The sequence below is a fragment of the Eschrichtius robustus genome, chromosome X (genome assembly GCF_028021215.1).
Source record: "Eschrichtius robustus isolate mEscRob2 chromosome X, mEscRob2.pri, whole genome shotgun sequence".
Classification (NCBI taxonomy): Eukaryota; Metazoa; Chordata; class Mammalia; order Artiodactyla; family Eschrichtiidae; genus Eschrichtius; species Eschrichtius robustus.
In genome coordinates, this window is record NC_090845.1 from 13341226 (window position 1) to 13362506 (window position 21281).

A 21281-nucleotide genomic window follows, 5' to 3' on the forward strand; every position below is an offset into this window, starting at 1 on the left:
ATGCACACAGCTGCATCGACACGCTGTGGCCCAAGCGCTTCCTCTGTCCCCATCACCATGGAACCCACTATCCCTTACTACGAATTCAAGTCCTTCATTCCGTGTTTCCACTGGGTGGTAACTCATGCACTAACACAGCACCTCAGCAAATAAAAGGAAAATACGTTATCTACTTAGAAATAAAGATGTCCAAAACATTAAAATTGTTGGCTGAAAATATTAAACTCAACATTTTCAATGGAGACAGTTACTGTTACATACAAAACATCCTGGGCTGAAACTCTATAAATCAAGCTTTTATTTTGAAGTTTACTACCTGCCATTTGCTAGACACGAGACAAGGCACTGCACTCTGCATGAGTTACTAGAAAGGGCTTGAGACCTTCGTGTGTCAGCGAGGGTACGGTTAACTGCTTAGGGTCTTCCTCAATAGAAGAGTAGTAAGTATCCCGCCTACATGATGGTTTGGCCAGGAAAAGTAAGTCAAAGATTTTAAGCACACAAAACAGTAAGCTTCTGCTCTACAAATATCAACTACAAAAACAGAACTACAGAGATGTGTTTACATTTTGTTCCGATCTAGGCAGTTGAACTGGTAACGAGTAAACCCACTTCCTAAAGTAGCGAGCTTGTGGGGAAAGGGCCAGGGGAAAGCACACCCCTGCTTCTGGAGCCAGCTGCAAGGCAGAGGCTGCATAGGACGATGGAGACACCCTCGTGGGCTGGGGCTTCCTCCTTGTCTGGATGATCCTTTGGGAAATTAACGGATGTCCTGGCTACCGCAAGAGTAAGACACTGAGGTCCAACAAGAGATAAAATGCAGGCGGTGGGGAGCTCCTTCTACTGTGGCCATTCCCGCCACCTTCACCGTGGGAGTATCCGCCCAGGGGACTCAGGTGCAACAAGAGGGAGAAATGGTGGGTGGGACACCGTCTGCTTGTGTCCACTGCAGCCCAGTAGACGGGCCCCTGGTTTAAGAGCCAGGACGTTAAGCATGCTTCATTCACTCACAGATGTTTACCAAGAGCTAACAATGATTAGCCACTATGGTTAGGGAGGGTTAGGAAAAGAGTTCTACTGCAAGGGCATTTAGATGCCACGACCCTGCCCATAAGTGCCGGGTCTAGGAGTTTAGTGCTATTAAGACGCTTGAAGATCAAGGTCATGGTGTGAGCTCACCAGAAGATTAAAACCAAAGTGGGAGCCAAAACTCCTGCGATGCCCGAATCTGCCCACAAGACTCCATACTCCGTCGGAGAACAGACCCAGGACAGAGGGGAGGGCACAGGGCTTCTGGATTCCACGTGGTTTGTCCACGGTCTTTGTCAGGAGGGGCTCTAATTTCTACCCACAGTAGAACTTCATAGTCTCCAAGCTTTGAGCACCGTTTTCAATTTTATCAGCTGAGCGTTCCCTGGGAGCCTATCAAACACTCTGTCCATCTGCAACACAAGACTTCTCTGGGCCCTGGGGCATGAGGCCAAGGCCCAAGGCTACCCTGTACTGTGCGGCCCTGTACTCCTGGAGTGTGGCCCGTGTGGGCACTCAGTGATTGTGATATGAATAGATGGATGAATGAACTAACAGAATGGAGTAATGAGCTCCATTGTTGTTACTCACTGTTTCCACATTATTCCAAGAGAGAGTAACTGAGAAAGTAAATTGGGCCAGCACAGCAATAATAGAAAAGGGAGAAAGGAAAGGAGGGAGATTACTTCCCTAAAACTTTGTTTCCCCAGTCACAAATATTCAGACAACATAACACAGACAACTCTCTAGTATAAGAAGACTCCTGAATATAGTGCAGATAGAGGTAGCCAAGAGGAAGTGTACATGTGAGGAAAGTGGGTGCTAAAGGAAGTAACATGAAGACTGATTTACAGATTTCAGTAGATGATTTACTTAGCGACCAAAAGATGCAGATTCCTTCCAGTGATAGATTATGTCCAACCAGCGTGACTTCTTCCACGCCCTTTCTTCTAAATGTGACCACACTGAATGTCCTCTAAGATTTGCACAAAATGAAAAATTAATCAGCCAACAGCACTTACTGAACTAAATATGTCTTTTAAAGTACGTTTTGATGTAATAAATAAACTGAAATGCCTAAATCTTACAAAGTTCTCGTCACAAGAAAAAAAATTATATTACAATGTACGGTGACGGATGTTAACTAGACTTACTGAGGTGATCATTTCACAATACACACAAATATCAAATCATTATGTCGTATACCCACAACTAATATAATGTGATCTGTCAATTATACCTCAATAAAAATAAATAAATAAATGACTGAAATGGCATTAGCACAGCTAAACAGCAAACCTACACTGTCAAGATTTGTAAATATAGATGTGTCTGATGGAATTCTTTGTATTCACTGGAATAATAATTTTGTCCGGCTGCTTCACAAAGCTGTAATACTTATACATATACAATTGCTTCTGTCAGCAAATCACCAGAAGGGTAGAAATGTCCACTCCCATTCCTCAAGTGTGGGGAGCCCTGGTCTGAAGGTAACTGTCTAAGAACTGGCTCCACTGCCACTTCTCATCAGTGGCGCCAGACAGGGCCAACTAGGGTGGGAAGAATTGGGCTCTTGTTTCTGGAAATCAAAGGACTAAATAGGAGCTGGGCTGCTGTTTAACAGGCACGAGACCGTTAATCCCCTTACCGTGGATACAAGAGCATGTTGTTCGTTCTTAGATCACAAGGCTTATCCTTGAATAATTAGGCAGAGGAAGAAATCCATTCCGTGCCCTACATCATTTTACTCGGAAAGAGAACACTATGCCTGAGTTAGACTTCTGCCTCTCCTGATAAAAATGATAAATTATTCTAAAAAACCAATATTGGAGTAAACTAGGCAGTTAGATTTCTCAGTTTACCTGGAAAATAGACTAAAGTTTAAACTTAATCATATCTTCCTGAGATAATAATACTTTCAACATTTAAAAATTCCTATGAAACTATTTTAGAAAATCTGGCCTAAACCTTATTATAAGAACTTGAAAACACCTGTTTACCATCTTCAATCAAAGTCCCAAGAAACCTTCAAGTAATCTGATCTAATGAAACCAGAACTTTCTACCACTTAAACTTGTCCTTCCCTCTTCCACTCTACTTTTAAGAAAATCCAGGGAAGGGCTTCCCTGGTGGCGCAGTGGTTGGGAGTCTGCCTGCTAATGCAGGGGACACGGGTTCGAGCCCTGGTCTGGGAGGATCCCACATGCCGCGGAGCGACTGGGCCCGTTAGCCACAACTGCTGAGCCTGCACGTCTGGAGCCTGTGCTCCGCAACAAAAGAGGCCACGATAGTGAGAGGCCCGCGCACCACAATGAAGAGTGGCCCCCACTTGCCACAGCTGGAGAAAGCCCTCGCACAGAAACGAAGACTCAACACAGCCATAAATAAATAAATAAAAATAAATTTAAAAAATTAAAAAACGGAGTTCAAGTACTTTAAAAAAAGAAAAAAAAAAGAAAAAAAGAAAATCCAGGGAAGAGCAAGAAAACCACTTGATATCAAGATTTGTAAGTAATGATTTCAAAGGAATTGTCTTGTTTCTGTCACATTTCGTCCGTCTTCCATGACTCCCAGGGCCGGCTTCTTGACTGTGGGCCTGTGCTGTGTGGGACCGGGATTTACCCATCATTTAAATCTCAGGGCCTACCTAGCAGCCTACACAGCAGCCTTCCAACAGAGGTTACTTAATTCTCTGGCCCCCATCCAGCAGGGTAGCGCACAGGCGGCCTCAGGAGAGCACCCTGCAGAAGAGGCTTCTGCTTCTCACACCACTGCCTTGGGCGCTCTGTCAGCTCTGTCTCTCCCTCACTCCCTGACGGCATCTCGAGGCGCGATGGAGCTTGCCTGTCATTTCTGGCCGTTAAAGAGCTCCGGCCGGTCTGATCAAAACCTAGACGAACTGTCTTCCCGCCCCTAACACACAGCTTCCCTCCCCCGGCCGTGCTGGCCTCGGCGGCGTGCTCGTGCTCGGTTCTTTTACTCTCCTGGCTCCACTCCTCCTGCGCTTCGCCCCTTACCTCCCCGCAGTCCTGCTCACTGCGGGATGGAAAAGGGAGGTGGGAGAGGGCGGGGATCCGACAGGAGAGAAAAAGGCAAGCTTCTTTTTCCCTAGCCAGGCTCCTTGTGCTGCCCTCTGGCCGTTGGTGGCCCCTGCCGGGGCGGGTCCTCGCGTTCTCCATCCAGAGTGCACCCGGGGGGCCTCAGGACACCGCCTGGGGACCAGTGCACTGCCCCTTCCCCTGACAAGGACGACGCACTCTGGCCGAAGGCTTCCATCTCGCCCCTCCCTGCCCGCTCTGCCGCCTTCCCTTTGCCCTGCACTTGGATCTCGGGGCCCCACAAGCAGCGACTCGTGCAGCTCCCTCCGGAGGCCTCTGCTTGGCCCCGGGCAGCCGTCCGAGTGCAGGCTGCTGGCAAAGCCGCCCTCTCTCACCCAGCCATGGAGGCTCAAGCCAGCCTTTGCCTTCAGACTTCTCCAGCTAAGAGGCAGGCGCCAGTTTCTGTTCCACCCACGGGACAGGCTCAGTGGCTGGGGACACCATCACGGTGGCTCGCGCTCCAGGTGCTGCTACTCTGGTGGCAGCTGGAAGTGGTCCTGGGAACGTCTGCAAGCTGGGGAGTGATGTGCCCCTCTCTCCTCTCACAGACGACTCCTCTCTCTACTAGCAGCCCTGCCTGACCCGAGGTGGGCAGGGGAACACGCAAGGGGGCCACTAGTGTGGCCTGGGCGCTAACTCATCACATGGACCCAGCTGTCAGCTCCCAGCGGGCTGCGTGGTGCACCCGCACTGGGACCCATCCCCGCCCCTGTCCTGCGGGGAAGGCCGTGGACACGCCACACCCTCTCTGCAGGGCCTCGCCCTCTGCCTCTCGGACCCTCGACCTTCTCTTCCACTGCCCGCTTGGGGTCATGGTGACTGGACCCGTTCAGCTCTCCTGCAAGTCCTTCACGGATGTGGCCAGGACCTCGCTTGAGAAAGAACACCCTCTTGCAGAGAGTCAATCCAGCTTATACTGGGTCAAGGGTAGGCTGGCGGCAGGTTCCCGAATATGCAGAGGGGACACTGAGCCCTGTGTCACTGGAGGTGATCACGCTTGATATGAGATACCGTAGTTAGGACTGGGTGAAAGGCGGGACGAAGCGTCTTCATTACTCCGTTCATTATTTGACTATCTTTAGTGAGTTACTCTACATTTTCCACCCAGTGCATCTCAGTAGCTCTAAGTTTTCTGCAGCATCTATAGAATAAGCAATGACAGGATAGGAAAAAAACGATTTAAAAAACCGGCCAATGTTCAAGATTTGAATCCCTAAAGCCATCCTAACTGGCATACTTCCAACCCTCTAGAATCCACTCTGCCTCACACTGGCACCAAAAGACCTCTGAAAAGCACATTTAAAATCTGATCCATTTGCCAAGCTAGTGGTGTCTTTCTATTACCCACCACACTCGGGAGAGGCAGCCTGTCTGGGAAGTTGTTTTCAATTCATCTTGCACTGTGTGGTGCCCTTTCCCATAGAGGAAACCTGCTCATGTAAAGCAGCAGCCACCGTTAGGGGGCAGCACTTGTACTGCATCTTAAACACATCCTGATTCATGAGGCAGCCCTCATCCCTCAGCCCCCTGAGGGCAGTGCTGCTGGGACTCAAGCTGCCTGAGCATTTACAGGAAAACAATTTGTTGACCCCAATCTAGGTTTGCACTCTTCAATTTTTCAACTGACATTGGCAACAAAAGCCTCTATATAGCCTATACACCCAGTTCCAATTAAAACACCTTTGCAAATAAACCAGATTACATATTCACAGACTCCTACAATGTCCGGGTTCTGAAAAATCAAATTCCCAAAGTGAATTCCTCAAAACTTATCTGAAATGTTACATATTTAAATTAACTTTTCCTAAGAATGGAAATGTGATATAACATAGTCATTTACAAGGTGAAATTTAGGTACTAAGAGGAAGTAATAATACAATGTATAAAATCTGTTGATCAAAAATGACAATAAGATAAAAAGAGACGAGTTGAGGGGCTAGCATTGTGAGATGACCAGCGGCTTTTTTCCTTATATTTTTCTCTTTTTTTTCGTTTTTTAAAGTTGAGGTATAGTTTTATGTACAATATTATATAAGTTTCAGGTGTACAACACAGTGATTCACAATTTTAAAGGCTATAACTCCATTTATAGCTATTATAAAATACTGGCTATATTCTCTGTGCTGTCTAATATATCCTTGCAGCTTACTTATTTTATATATAGTAGTTTGTACCTCTTAACCCCCTCCCCCTATCTTGCCCCTCCCCATTCCCTCTCCCCAGTGGGAACCACTAGGTTGTTCTCTATATCTGAGTGTGTTTCTTTTTGTTATACTCACTACTTTATTTTTTAGATTCCACATATAAGTGATAACATACAGTACTTGTCTTATTATTTCACTAAGCATAATAGCCTCCCAAGTCCATCCACGTTGCTGCAAATGGCAAATTTTCATTCTTTTTTTCGGTTGAGTAGTATTCCATTGCATGTATATGTATATATGTGGATATGTGTGTGTGTGTGTGTGTGTGTACACCACATCTTCTTTATCCATTCTTCTGCTGATGGACACTTAGGTTGCTTCCATGTCTTGGCTATTGTAAATAACACTGCTGTGTACATTGGGGTGCATGTATCTTTTTGAGTGAGGGTTTTTCTTTTTTTCTGATATATACCCAGGAATGGAATTGCGGGGTCATATGGTAGTTCTATGTTTAGTTTTTTGAGAAACCTCCATACTGTTTTCCACAGTGGCTGTACAATTTACGTCCCCACCAACAGTGTACATGGGTTCCCTCTTCTCCTTATATTTTTCCTTTTTTATTTTTTGGAAGGCAATCTTCTCATTTTTATTTTTAAAAGCTTATTATAAATTGTTTTGGAAACAATGCTTCCGTTTAAAGGCATAAGATAAAGGCAAGTATATCTTTTCTAAAAATCTATAAAACAGGAGTAAAGTTCACGTAGGGCATAATTTTTTTTTACCTTACCCCTCCTTCTTTTAATTTTTTGAATCATGTGAATATGTTACGTATCTTAAAATACATACGTGTGTTGTGTATATATGTGTGTGTTTGTGTACACACAAATCCACATATCATATGTTTATTTTGCTCCCCCAAATTTTACTCTTCTGTTTTATCCCTTATATTCACAGCCCATGCATAATACATTGTGGGTCTGAGGAAGACAATAAATAGAAACCCTCTTTGCCAAGTTCTCAGTAAAATTAAGACAAAAGAATGAAGCAGACAGGAGACCAAAATAAAAGGCTGCGTTGGAGGATATGACTTTTATCAGCGGGCAAATTTCCTTCCTAATTTTAAAGATATCCTGCGATGAGATAAATTCATCTATAGTGACCCAGGCAGAGCTGAACTGAGGCAGGTATCACCATATACTGGTGTAATATGCAAGATATTTAACACCTTAGGATCTGGCACCTACCAATCTAAACAGTCTACAGCTACAGACAGCACGGACAGCCGTGTGGGTGTGTAAGCTTGCCCAGGCAGGGCCTGATTCTGTACCTAGTGTGGGGAGCAGCACAGAAAAGTGCGTGCTGAGGGCAGGCCGGCTCCTCAAGAGAAGGGAACCCATGCCCAGTTTATCCTTCCAGCCCACCAATCAAATCAGTCATTTCACCTCTCAAGGGAAGAGTGAAGTAAGGGAGTAGAGAGAAACCAGGAGTGTTACCCTAACCACAAATGGAGATGGAAGGAAACATCACAAATAGGGAAGATTCCTTCGGAAGAACAGATTCAAATGTAAAACTATTAAAAGTTGTACTAAGGCTTTGAAGAAAATAAACAAGGTGCTATGATAGATACCAACAGTGCCATGAACCTATACATATGTAAGTTATTTTCAAAATGAGTGCTATGCACTTATCCCCTTGCCCCCCAAGTTCATATGTTGAAGTCCTAACCCCAAATGTGAACGTATTAATAGTTGGAGATAGGGCCTATAAGGAGATAATTACAGTTAAATGAGGTCAGAATGGTGGAGCCCTGGTAGAGAGGATTAGCGCCCTCATCCAAAAAGGCACCAGAATGCTCACTCTCTCCCCTGCCACTTCCCCCTCAACAAACAAGAGGTCATGTGAGCATACAAAGATTTGGTGTTGCCTACAAGCTGAAAGAAGAGGCCTCAGAATGAAACCTACCTTGTCAGCATCTTAATCTTCAACTTCCCAGCCTCCAGAACTGTGAGAAATAAATTTCTGTTGTTTAAGCCACCCAGTCTGTGGTATTTTGTTATGGCAGCCAGAGCAGACCAATACAATGAGAAGGGAACTCTTTTCTTTCTATCTTATCTATCTATCTTATCTATCTATCTATCTCTCTATCTATCTATCTATCTATCCATCTATCTATCTATCTACCTGCAAGAGAAATATATATATATGTGTGTATATATATATACACACATATATATAGAAATGTAGAAAGCTTATGACATGTTAACTACAAATTTTTATATTTATCTTCATAGTGCCAATTGAATGAAAAGCATTGTTAAAACATGATATAAACTATAAGCTGAGCTAGATTATAAAGGTTCTTTTTAATGTTAAATTAAAATGTGGGTCCCTTAAAAATGAGATGTATACATTATTTTCAAGATTGAGTTTTGAATTAATGTCCTGTCTCAAATAATACTGCAAACAATCAATTTAGACTTTTCATTGCTTACTTACTCAGTTGCTTCTCTGTTGGGAACTCTTCTCATGGAGAAAGCCACCATCGCTTTGAAGAGATATTCTTCATTTGTATCCCACGCATACTGAAAGAGAAGTAAAACCGAAGGTAAAGTGAAGAGGCATGGGGTAAAAATTGGTCCACTGGGTTCTAACTGTGGCCACACTGGTGTTGGTGTGTGTCTGTCTGTCTGTCTGTGTCTCTCTCTCTCATCTTCCTCATACAATAAAGACTGGAGACCATGATAAATCATGTCACCATAATGTTCAGGATAGAGTTTCCTGGCTATTCTATCACTGTAAGTGTGGTGTGTTTCCCATTGCATTATCTTCTTCCAAATCTGCAGTTATTAGTAGCCAGTCAACAAATAGGTCATTTGGACATCTCATCCTGGACATAAACAGTTGATTCCCTTCTTTCCTTTCACCTTTCCCTCAAAACTGACTCCCCTTCTCAGCTTCCTTTCCTTTATTAACACCGGTACAATTTTACTTTTTATATTCTCAGCTGAAAACTTGAGTGTATGTGTGTATTATGGGCTGAATTGTACCCCCCTACAAAGAAATTCATATGTTAAAATCCTAACCCCCCAGTACCTCAGAGTGGAACCATATATGGAGATAGTGTCTTTACAGAGGTAGTTAGGTTACAATTAGATCACTAGGGTGGGCCCTAATCCAATATGACGGGTGTCCTTGTCAGAACAGGAAATTTGTCACAGACACATACAGAGGGAAGACGTGTAGACACAGGGAGAAGACAGCCATCTAGAAGCCAAGGGGAGAGGCCTGGAACACATCCCTCCCTCACGGAACTCAGAAGGAACCGACCCTGCTGACACCTTGATCTTGGACTTCCAGCCTCCAGAATGAGAGAAAACAAATTTCTGTTGTTTAAGCCACTCAATCTGTGGTACTGTGTTACAGCAGCCCTAGCAAACTGAAGTGGCTGACCCCACATTTTAGGTGGTAATCAAGTGTAACTGGAGAAAATCACAAAACAGGTTTTGTGGCTTAACTCTAAACTCATGATGACCTACTCCCAAATTGCCTGGGATCCCCTTAGGATTCTCCATCAGTTTTCTCTCTCTCATGGTTCACAATGACTATTTCAAAGCTCCTTCAGGCCTCCCCAAATCTCACTGCTTCCCTCAAACCTCACTCTCACTAGGCGCTCCTGTTTTATAAGTTACTGATACATCTCGAGTCATCCACTTACACTCCCCCGCCCTCCTGACACCAAGTACAAAACTTCCTCCATAGGCACATGTCTTATCCACATCCTCCCCCGAAGGGCCAGATGTGGTGTTTCTCCTCCTGTCAACGGCTGTTCTGTCCACCTCTATTAGGAACGCTTCCATTCGGCCCTTCCCAGGATCTAAACAATACAGTTTCCCCCTCTCTTCTGTGCATTCAGTGCTGACTGGAGGCTGTCCATTGACTATGAACTACGCTCAAGTCTTTCCCATTAAAACAACAGCAAAACTAAATCACTTTATTCAGTCCTCCTTCTTCTACCCACTGCTGTCTCTCTCCTTCCCGTCACAGCCAAAATTCCCAAAGGAGTCGTCCATCCTTCTGTCTTTACAGGGTCACTGCCCACTTACTCTTTTTTTTTTTTTTTATAAATTTATTTATTTTATTTATTTTTGGCTGTGTTGGGTCTTCGCTGTTGTGCGTGGGCTTTCTATAGTTGCGGCGAGCAGGGGCTACTCTTCATTGTGGTGAGCGGGCCTCTCATTGCGGTGGCTTCTCTTGTTGCGGAGCACGGGCTCTAGGCACGCGGGCTCAGTAGTTGTGGCACGTGGGCTTCAGTAGTTGTGGCTCGCGGGCTCTAGAGCGCAGGCTCAGTAGTTGTGGCACACGGGCTTAGTTGGTCCGCGGCACGTGGGATCTTCCCGGACCAGGGCTCAAACCCGTGTCCTCTGCATTGGCAGGCGGATTCTTAACCACTGCGCCACCAGGGAAGCCCCACTGCCCACTTATTCTTAACCTCCTCCACTATCTGCCTTCCAATCCCTCCGCTCCACAGAGCAGCTCTCTCACGTTACCAATGACCTTCACGTTGCTGAACACAATGCGCGGTTTTCAGTCACGCCTCGCTTGGCCTCTCAACAGCATTTGATGCTCTTGAACAGTCCCTTCATCTGAAAGCACTCTCTTCCCTTTCGTGATACAGCATCGTCCTGGTTTTCCTCCTGCCCCTCTGCCTCCTTTGCAGGTTCACCCTCCTCTACAAGGGCTTTAAGCTTTCGAGAATCGCTAAGCTCAAGGCTAGCCCCTCTCCTCTTGCCACGCTCCGCTTTCTCCCTCAGCACTGTCATTACCACCTCAGTGCAGGTGACGCAGGAATGTGTATCTCAAGCCAGCTCTGTCTTTGCCTGTTTGTCAGTAATACCTCAAACTCAGTAAGTCCAAAATTAAAGGCATGGTTTTCTTGTTGGTTCTTGGTTCCCTGACTCATAAATGGGCCATCATGCATCCAGGTGCATAATTAGAAACAAAAGCTCATCCTTGACCCCTCATCCTCTCTGCCTTGTCATCCCATCCCCGTGGCTCTCAAACCCCTTCACTGCCCCCTCTCTCCACCAACACACCATACTCCAAATAGCCATCACCTCCCACCTGCACTACTCCAACTGCCTCCCAACTGGCTCCTCCTCTCTACTCCAGTCCCCTTGACTCTGTCTTCCACACTGTGGCCAAAGTGTCTTGTAAACACAAATTCTGTCATGACACCCCTTCCACGAAACTCCTCCTTGCTTTAAAGATAATATCAAGGACTTGCCTGATGGTGCAGTGGTTAGCAGTCTGCCTGCCAATGCAGGGGACACGGGTTCGAGCCCTGGTCCAGGAAGACCCCACATGCCGCGGAGCAACTAAGCCCGTGCGCCACAACTACTGAGGCTGCGCTCTACAGCCTGTGAGCCGCAACTACTGAGCCCGCGTGCCACAACTACTGAGCCTGCGTTCTAGAGCCCGCGTGCCACAACTACTGAAGCGGGCATGCCTAGAGCCCGTGTTCTGCAACAAGAGAAGCCACCGCAATGAGGAGCCCATGCGCAGCAACAAAGAGTAGCTCCCGCTCGCTGCAACTAGAGAAAAGCCCGTGCCAAGCAACGAAGACCCAACACAGCCAAAAATAAATAAATAAATAAATAGATACATTTATTTAAAAACAAACAAACAAAAAAGACAATATCAAAACTCCTCAACACAGTCCACACATTCTTTGGCCTGACCCTTCCTTCCTCTCGAAGCTCATCATGCGCCATGCTCCTCCTCACTGCTCCACTTCCAGGCACCTTGCCCTTCCTTCCACCCTTCACTCTCCCCAAGTTGTTTCCTATGATAAGCCTTTGCATGTGCTGGTCCCTCCACCCTCTTTCCTTGCATCCCCTGGTTCACTTTTACTCATGCGTTAGACCTCACAGCAAATGCCAGTTACCGCGGCCCCTCATGAGGCCAAAGCCCCTATGTACTTCTCCTCCCTGTAATGCTCGTCAAGATTACACACTTGCATTTGGTTCATTAATATGCAAACAATTCCACTACTATAAGCTCCCCAAGGGCAAGGATGAGCCTGGTTTTAGCTGAACTGCATCCCCAGCATCCAGCATGGTGCCTGCCCTCAGAGGATCCTGGGATAAGCAACCCTATGCACTGGCAGAGATGGTGGATTCTGCAGTCAGACTGCCTGGGTTCAAACCTGACCCCTGCCCCTTGCTGACTTGAGATCTTGAGTAGGCCACGTAATGTCTTTGCGCCTCAGTTTTCTCATGCACCTAATGAGAATGGGAATGCCCGTGCCACCTTCCTCAAAGGGTTGTTGTGAGGGCTAAATGAGCTGATGTGAGCAAAGTGATTAGAAGGGTCCCAGCTAGAAAGTAAACTAAGTTCTCAAGGAATGCTGGCTGTTAGAATGATTATTACTCACTGAGTGAACAAAACGGTGGATTGCCCTGCAAACTGAATACTTCCAAGTATCTTTAGCACTCTTTTATCATCTCTAGCCTGAGGCGTCTTACTATCACCTTCTATTCGGGAAAACTGTCACAGACCATGCCGGAAAACGGAAACTAGAATGACACAACTCCCTCTTATTAATTCAACAGTCTTTACTGTTCCTATAGCTACCGGAGCCCCATGAGTACTTTTTAAACTTTAATTTCATAAGCATATATTTCATGTTATTACTTTGATACTTGAGAAGAACTGAAGAACCCTCACCTGAGAATTGGAACATTTTGTGCTATGAAAGATCTCAGGTGGGTGAAACATGCCCTCCTTTCAATGATGAGAAAAGTCACTGACAAAGTTCAAATGACCACAACGGTGAGGAGCAGAGCCCAACCCATACCTGAGAGCCTGGCTCAGGCCCCTTTGCTCCACTCTGCTAGGTTGAAACGTGCAGGCTTGCAAAATTGTTTTGGGTAGTACAGAACTTCACATATTTGCCAGCATACACTGCAGATTAAATACTTCAGGCAAAATCACTTTATTAACAATTTCTATTTTACTACAATCTTTTTGCTTTAAGAAACTATCAGATTTGAGGTCTTTAGAAGCAATCTATACAAGTTTAAGATAACTATGCAGAGAAAGCAGTGTTACTAGCAAACAAAATTGTAAAGGAACATACAAGTTTCTTCACTTACTGCTTTATCTCCCAGAGCTGTTCTGAGACTAAGTCTCACTTTAAAAGCATTTTCTGCATCTGCCAGAGAGAAAAAAGAGAGAGAGCACTATATGATGATAAAATCTGCCAGAATGGAACCTGATAAATCCTAATATTTAATGCAACTCGAATCAACAGAACACAGAATTGCAATTAAACTGCCCCAGATACTCCTGAAAGTTTAACTGCAATCATCTTAAATGGTTGAAATTTTTACTTCAAACTCATAAAACATTCACAGGCTCAACTTTGAAGCCATGACACGACGGCAGATTTACAAAAATAAAGAAGTCTTTCAGGCAGAGACTTGTCAATCATTTAGAAAACTGTTCGTCTGTTTTGAAGTTTCAAGGCTTACGTACCTGGTTGACAGAGTTCGGCATGAATAGCAGTCACTAGAAAAAAGAGCAGCCACAACATTCTTTCAAAGTGGAAAACACAAGGCAAACGGAGGGAAAAAAATCCACCCTTCACTTAAAGCTGCCTTAGCCATTCTGTGACCCGGATTAGAGTATCAGACAAACAAGCAAGCCACCACCTAAAAGGTTTAATGATTAACCCCCATCATCTGGGTTAATACTTTGATAGAAGCAGCCCATCTCCTGTCAGTTATTTACGAAAATCTGTTTGGAAAACAGATTAGCTGTCCTTTCCAAATTCTACCTCCAAAGAATGTCTTCTCTGCTGACTCAAAAGTCGGAATCCTCCCCCCACCTTTCTTCTGTTGTTGTCTGGTTAAATGCACGGTGGAAAGAATTAGTCCTTTCTGGAGGTTTACCCTGGCATGAACTTCCCATCTTTTCAGGGCTGAAATATCTCTGGCGTATAGATAGACTCTCTTAATTTAGGAAGCAAACATCACTCCTTTCTATCTCTGGTGAACAAAGGACACCCTTCCAAGACTGGCCTCATTAGACTCTCACCTCCACAGGTAAACATTCAGGAGAGTTTCCAATTCAAAGAGAATGGTTTTGCTCAGCGCTAAGCTCTGGTAGTTGTGTAAAATCAAAGTTAATGATGTACAGCAGTGCTATCCAATGGAACATTCTGTGATGATGGAAACGTTCTATATCTGCACTATACAATATGAACACAATACGGACAATATGGTAGCCACTAGGCATAGGTGGCTGTTGAGCACTTGCAATGGGGCTAGTGCTGCTGAGAAAATGAATTTTTCTTAAGTTAATTTAATTTAAGTAGAAACATGTGGCTCAGCAACTACATTGCTCAGTGCAGCTATACGACAGTAATTAGGAGCTACCTACCATGAACTAGCTTTGCTGAATTATTTCTCTAATCCTCAGAACAGCACCCCACAGCTGCTGTGGTATAATCATCTTACATACGAGGAAACCGAGGATCCACTACTTAAGGCATTGGTGGCAACAGGGAGTGGAATGGGTGTCACTTTACCAGCCTGGATGACTTACACTTGAACCCTATCTCCACCACACTGAACCCGACTGTGTCTCAGGGTCATCACTGATCAAAACTGAAATTGTAACGAAACCTCAGAGATGCTCAGAGGACTACGGCAGTGAGTGGAGAGGAACCTTTCCCCTAGTGGGCATCCTACAGGTGCCAGTCAAGCCCCCCAGCAGGTCAGTGTCAGGACTTTCCTCTCTACCACGCCGCCTCTGCATGTGTTCAGTCCCCAGATTCCACCTCGTTGCTTGAAAACCATGAATGGAAAAATCAGATCGGGTGACTCCGCTGTTAAACAGAAAATCTGGATTTTTAAAGCAGCAACAAGAAAAATATCAACAGCTACACTTCTCATTTCCCCTTCCTGGTTAGGGTGACAGCTGATCATAGATGACCCACTGCTGTTGGCTAACTCCACTTAAGGAGCTCTTCCTCATCTCCTTCACCTTGGTTGCCAGGGCACAGAGTCAGGAAAAGTTGTACTAGAGAGAGAAGCGGCCAAAAGTTAGCCTAGTCATTCCAGAAATTTCACTATTAGATGAAATGGAAATTTCCTAGAAGGAAGGGCCCGCATAACTGACCCCTGAAAACAAAGTCAGACTAGATGAAGTTATCTTAGGAAATGTTAGACTAGATAAAGGCATCCTGGGGGCGGGGAGGGAATAGACAGAGATGGTAACAAAGCTGATTATTTGCATCAAGGAACAAAGCCCTGTTAGCGAGATAGAAATCTGATTCAGCCTTCTTTTAGCCTTAAAACTTCATAAAAGTATCAAATGTCTCTCTTTTGCTTTTACTTAGTCACTTATGTGAGGAGGATTGAAGACAGTAAAATGCTGAGTTTTTGTCAGTGTAAGCCACTCATTTGAAAAGAGAAGAAAAATCTCTTCTCTTTTGAATTATGATTTCCCAATGCTCGTTGTGTCATTTTTTTTAAAGGTAGAAAAAAGAGCAATACAGCTTCTCTATAGAAATAACAGGTGCATGCATGGATGTGAACATATGTAAAAATTCATCAAGCTTTACACCTAAGAAATGTGCACTTTCCTGTATGTGTATCACAATAAAATATTTTTTTAAAAAATCTTGGGGCTTCCCTGGTGGCGCAGTGGTTGGGAATCCGCTTGCCAATGCAGGGCACACGGGTTCGTGCCCCGGTCTGGGAGGATCCCACGTGCCGCGGAGCGGCTGGGCCTGTGAGCCACGGCTGCTGAGCCTGCGCGTCTGGAGCCTGTGCTCCGCAGCGGGAGAGGCCGCGGCGGTGAGAGGCCCGCGCGCCGCGATGAGGAGTGGCCCCCGCTTGCCGCAACTGGAGAAAGCCCTCGCACAGAAACGAGGACCCAACACAGCCAAAAATAAAATAAATAAATAAGTAAATAAAATAAATAAATTAAAAAAAAAAATCTTACATGTTAAAAGTTAAGAAAAGAAAAGAAGAAAAAGAAAGTAACAGAAAAGCCAGAAGAGAAAAGTAGAAATCACCTGTAATTCCACCAGCATCAATGACCATTGTTAATGTTTTCTAAAGATTTGGAATATATCGTTCTTAGCCTTGGGTCTTCCTGTGTGCGTGTGTATGTGTGTTTAAATACAGATAAATTTCTTCTTAAAAATAAAACTGGGAGTAGAATGGTGGTTACCAGGAGCTGGGGGAATTAGGGAGATGTTGAAGGGTACAAAGTGGCAACTAGTAGATAAATAAGTTCTGGAAATCTAATGCACAGCATAGTGATTGTAGTCAACGATACTGCATTGTAAACTTCAAAGCTGCTACGATATTAGATCTTAATTGTTCTCACCACAAAAAAGAAATGATAATAATGTGACGAGATAGAGGTATTAGCTAATGCTACAGTGGTAATCATATTATAATATAAAAATGTATCAAGGGGCTTCCTTGGTGGCGCAGTGGTTGAGAATCTGCCTGCCAACGCAGGGGACACGGGTTCGGGCCCTGGTCTGGGAGGATCGCACACGCCGCGGAGCAACTGGGCCCGTGAGCCACAACTACTGAGCCCATGCGCCTAGAGCCCGTGCTCTGCAACAAGAGAAGCCCGCACACCGCAACGAAGAGTAGCACCTGCTCACCGCAACTAGAGAAAGCCCGCATGTGGCAACGAAGACCCAACACAGCCAAAAATAAATAAATTTATTTAAAAAAATAATAGTAATAATAATTTCTGTTGAATTTTAACAACTGCCTTTTCAGCATCTATTAGTATAATCATTGCGGTTTTTTAAAAATTAATTAATTTATTTTTGGCTGCGTTGGGTCTTCATTGCTGTGCGCAGGCTTTCTCTAGTTGCGGCAAGCGGGCGCCACTCTTCATCGCGGTGCGCGGGCCTCTCACTATCGCGGCCTCTCTTGTTGCGGAGCACAGGCTCCAGATGCGCAGGCTCAGTAGTTGTGGCTCACGGGCTTAGTTGCTCCGCAGCATGTGGGATCTTCCCAGACCAGGGCTCGAACCCGTGTCCCCTGCATTGGCAGGCAGATTCTCAACCACTGCGCTACCAGGGAAGCCCCAGAATAATTTTTGACCAACACTGAGCACTGAGCACTGAGCACTGTAGCCCAACCAAGCTGACACATAAAATTAACCATCACACCCTGTCTCCTAAAATCCTTGTCTCTCCCACAATTCTCTGTTCTTGCCCACAATCTTTCACTCCCTCCCAGAATTCTTTCTCCCATCAGTCTTTTCTATGCCACAATTATTTTTCTCCCACAATTCTTCTTTTACTCACAAATTTCCCCATTCTCTCCCACACTTCTCCATTCCCTTCTATAATTATCCATTTTCTCCCATAATTTTCTATTCTATCCCACAAGTCCCCATTTTCTCCTGCAATTCTGTCTGTCAAAAAAGTGTTCATTCTCTCTCACAAGTCTCTGTTCTCTCACACAATTATTTATTATAGCAAGTGACTAAAAATCTTGTAATTCTGTCTTTAAGTGTGTATTTCTACCTGCCTATGAGTTTTCTGAAGATGGAAAAATTATAAATATGTAAGTTTCATATAACATACTATATATTTCTCTCCTCAATGCTACTCAAAATATGTCCCATCAGCAGGTGCCAGTTCAGACACTGTTACCAGACTAGGATGAGAAGAGGAACTTGCCCCAGAAGGGAAAACAATTCATTGCTTCCTTCATCAATAAAGTCTTGCTATGAAAAAAAAAAAAAAACTGTCATCCTAACTAAACAATGTGCTTCGTGACAGATCAGATTTACATTCTAGTTCAAGTTTCTTATCTCAGCTTAGACCAGTAACTAGCAGTTCATGGACTGGCACCTGAGCAGCACTGCCTTTTTTCATTTATAATCTAGTTCCTGGTGTATAAATAAGCAGTCACTGAAGTAGTCAACAAGCAGGCACTGAAGAGATAAAGGAATCAATGAATCTTGAACAACATCATTCATTTAGCAATATTTAAAGAGCATCCACAGATGTGCCAGGTACTGTGTTAAGTGCTGGGAATACAAAGTTGAACTAACTTGTCAAAGTCTCTGCTCTCGTGGAATTTACTTTCTAGTAAACAACCAACCAACAAACAATCCAATATACAAACAGATAAACAAATAATTTCAAATCGTGAGATATAACATGAAGAAAATGAAACAGATAATGTGACAGAGTGGGAGAGGTGGGGCTACTATTCAAGGTGTCTTTTGTAAACAGCAGGTTTACATCTCCTGGGAGACTGCTTGAAAGGCAGAATCTCAGGTCACACCCCAGAACCACTGAGTCAGAGTCTGCATTGTAACAAGACCTCCAGGTGATCCCTATACCCAGTACAGATTGAGAGGCTCTGGATATAACTTCAGATATGGTTGCCAAGAGAGACATCTCTAAAGAGATGGCATTTTAGCTGAGAACTGAATGATGAGAACAAGCCAGCCATGTAAATCTAGCAAAGAATGGTCTGAACAATGGAACAGCATAGGAAAATGTTCTGAGATAGGAGTGGACAGGGGAAGGCCAGTGTGGATGGGATAGAGTGAGATAGGGACCGTGAACTCTCTACTGTCGGGTATTTATCAAAAGCCCTATAACAAGAACTGTTGATTTGGAGTGACTACACAAAAGCCCTGGATACAAGACCTCTTTTCTACAAATCAGGGACACCAGATAGGGTTTTGCGTGCAGCCACTCACCCATTCTGCACCCATGACAGACATTGCTAGTCAATCACAGAACTTCTTCCTTCTGAGCCTAGACAAAGCCACGAAAGTCAACACAGTTATTTAAGCAGCCACTACACATGGCTCAAAGTTGACGTATGAGTTGAAACCTATTTGCCATCCTGGGGAACAATTATCAAATTGCTACCCTGGATTAAGCCAGACCATTAAGGGCCTGTGTACTTGGATGAACAGAAAATTTTTGATGGTTCACAGAACTGATTAATGCACTGTGCTTTGTAATTGCGCCAACAGTTTACATTGAGGGGACCTGTGTTTAACTCTTTATTTCCCACTTAGGTCACTACATCATCTATACTGTATAGATCTATACATCTACACTGAAGAAATGGGATTTCTCCCAGGACTAAAATTCAAGCAAAACTGTGTTTCTAAAAGAACAAAAGGTTGATTTTTATCGTATGAACACTGGAAGACCTTAAAATGATAGCTATTTCCTCTTTTCTATTGCCATTCATAAGCTTGGGGGCAAATCTCTGGCCCATCTTAAACAATTATTTTGGATCTGATGGCTTATTCACTTAAATGCTAATCTTATCATCAGCTGCATTATTCTCCTTCCATTAAATTCCCCTTTCCCTGGCTCCTTCCACTATTTCGTTTATCCAGTAACGTCTATATTTTGGTAAGGTGCTTCAAATCATTTGTGGAAGAAGGTAAGGTAGAACTAACTGTACAAAATCAACTCATTAATATGTACAGGCTGCATTTGGGCCAATTTCTGTGAGTTCATTTTCCAGGCAAAAATGACTAACAGTTGAAACATTTTATAAATGAGGCAGCGTTCTCGGGGTCAGGGTGAGTTCTGTTGAAAGTGTTCTTTTCTCTGTGTTCCTTCTAGCACAACATGTTGAATATTCCCACTATCTTCAAGCCAGAAATGCAATGGAGGGTGGGAAGAGAAGAAAAAGTAACCAAATATGCTATCATAAAATCTTTATTGTTGGCATATGAAGAAATAAAAGCAGCAAATCTTACTGCTAAGAAGTGGAAATGTTATCTTTCTACACATGCAAACAGGGTTTCAATGAAGATTTGAGAATTTATTGTGTAAAGAAGTGTACTAAGTCCTATAAAAGTGGCTTCCTATGTTTGCCACTCAAAATATTCCTACTAATCAAATCAGGAAGACCTGTGATTACCAAATCCTTTTCTACCTATCAACCTCTTGCCACATCTTTCTCTTGCTCCTCGTTTCTTGTCATGTCCAAATCCAAGTTGGGACAACTTCTGACTGTAAGCTCCTTGAGGCTTATTTGTCAAGGGAGCATGCACTCAATAAATATGATTTGAATGAATGAATCTGAGATTTCTGTACAGGGGTGGAAAAACTGGTTATAACCTCTACACATTTTCCTTGTGGACCCAGAGTTGCAAATGGAGAGAATGAGGCTAGCAGAATAATCTCAGCGCACTCAGGGTGGCAACCAGAGTTTGAGTCTAAGTGTAATACTGTCTCGACAGGCCCTACACAGCAAGAGCCCACTGGAAAGGTCATCAGCCGGAGACATCAGGAAGTACAGTTCTACTGACTCCATTTATCTGCCTAGCATTTAAGGTCCGATGAGGGACTAGAAGGAACACTGGTGACAGTTCTGGCTTAAAGAACGTGAAAACTGGCTGCAAAAAGCACGGTTCCGTAATTCCAGTTCAGAGGATATGAAAACTGGGTCAAAGAAACTAGGATAAAGTGGACATGAAAACTAGAGGGAGAATGACGGTTGCAAGACCCGTCCACTGTTTGCGTTTCCCTGAGCCACCTGCTCTCAGTATATCTAGTCTTGGATGTTTGGAAATGGGAGAAACCTCAGGAAAGTAATTTTTTAAGCCTGCGGTCTGATTTCACCCGACAAAACTTTGCCAGAGCTCAGTTCCCAGGGCCCGGGAGGGTTTCTCTAGAGACAAGGTGGGGCCGCCCACGTGACCTCGAATTCCCGCGACAAAGTCCTGCCCCAAGGGGGTAGCGTGAGGGGCTAAGCGCATCTTGACGGGAGGGACCAGAGTGGAACGCAGGGACGTAACCAAGGTGGAGAGGCTGGCCCAGGCGGAACTCCGGAGGGACGTGGTCCGGGAGAGAAGGGCGTGACTTTGGCGCCAGGCCAAAGGGCAGGGACCGGCTAGGTCTGGAAGGGCGTGACTTAGGGGGGCATGGGCGTGGTCTGGGCTGTGGTCATAATAGGGGCGTAGCTACGAGGGCCAA

At 44.5% G+C, this 21281-nt stretch overlaps 1 protein-coding gene across 2 annotated transcripts in view; it reads right to left on the reverse strand.

Moving 5' to 3' along the window:
- The window catches only part of CLTRN (collectrin, amino acid transport regulator), a 34803-nt gene extending 20862 nt beyond the window's left edge, over window positions 1–13941 (reverse strand). For both annotated transcript variants that reach the window (XM_068533690.1, XM_068533691.1), the window contains exons 1-3: window positions 13808–13941; window positions 13426–13484; window positions 8768–8853 (exon numbers count right to left, since the gene is read on the reverse strand). In XM_068533690.1, the coding sequence (XP_068389791.1) occupies window positions 8768–8853; window positions 13426–13484; window positions 13808–13865 (203 nt within the window). In that variant the 5' untranslated portion in view covers window positions 13866–13941. The remainder of the gene's footprint in view (window positions 1–8767; window positions 8854–13425; window positions 13485–13807) is intronic.
- Between the last annotated feature and the right edge of the window lie 7340 nt (window positions 13942–21281).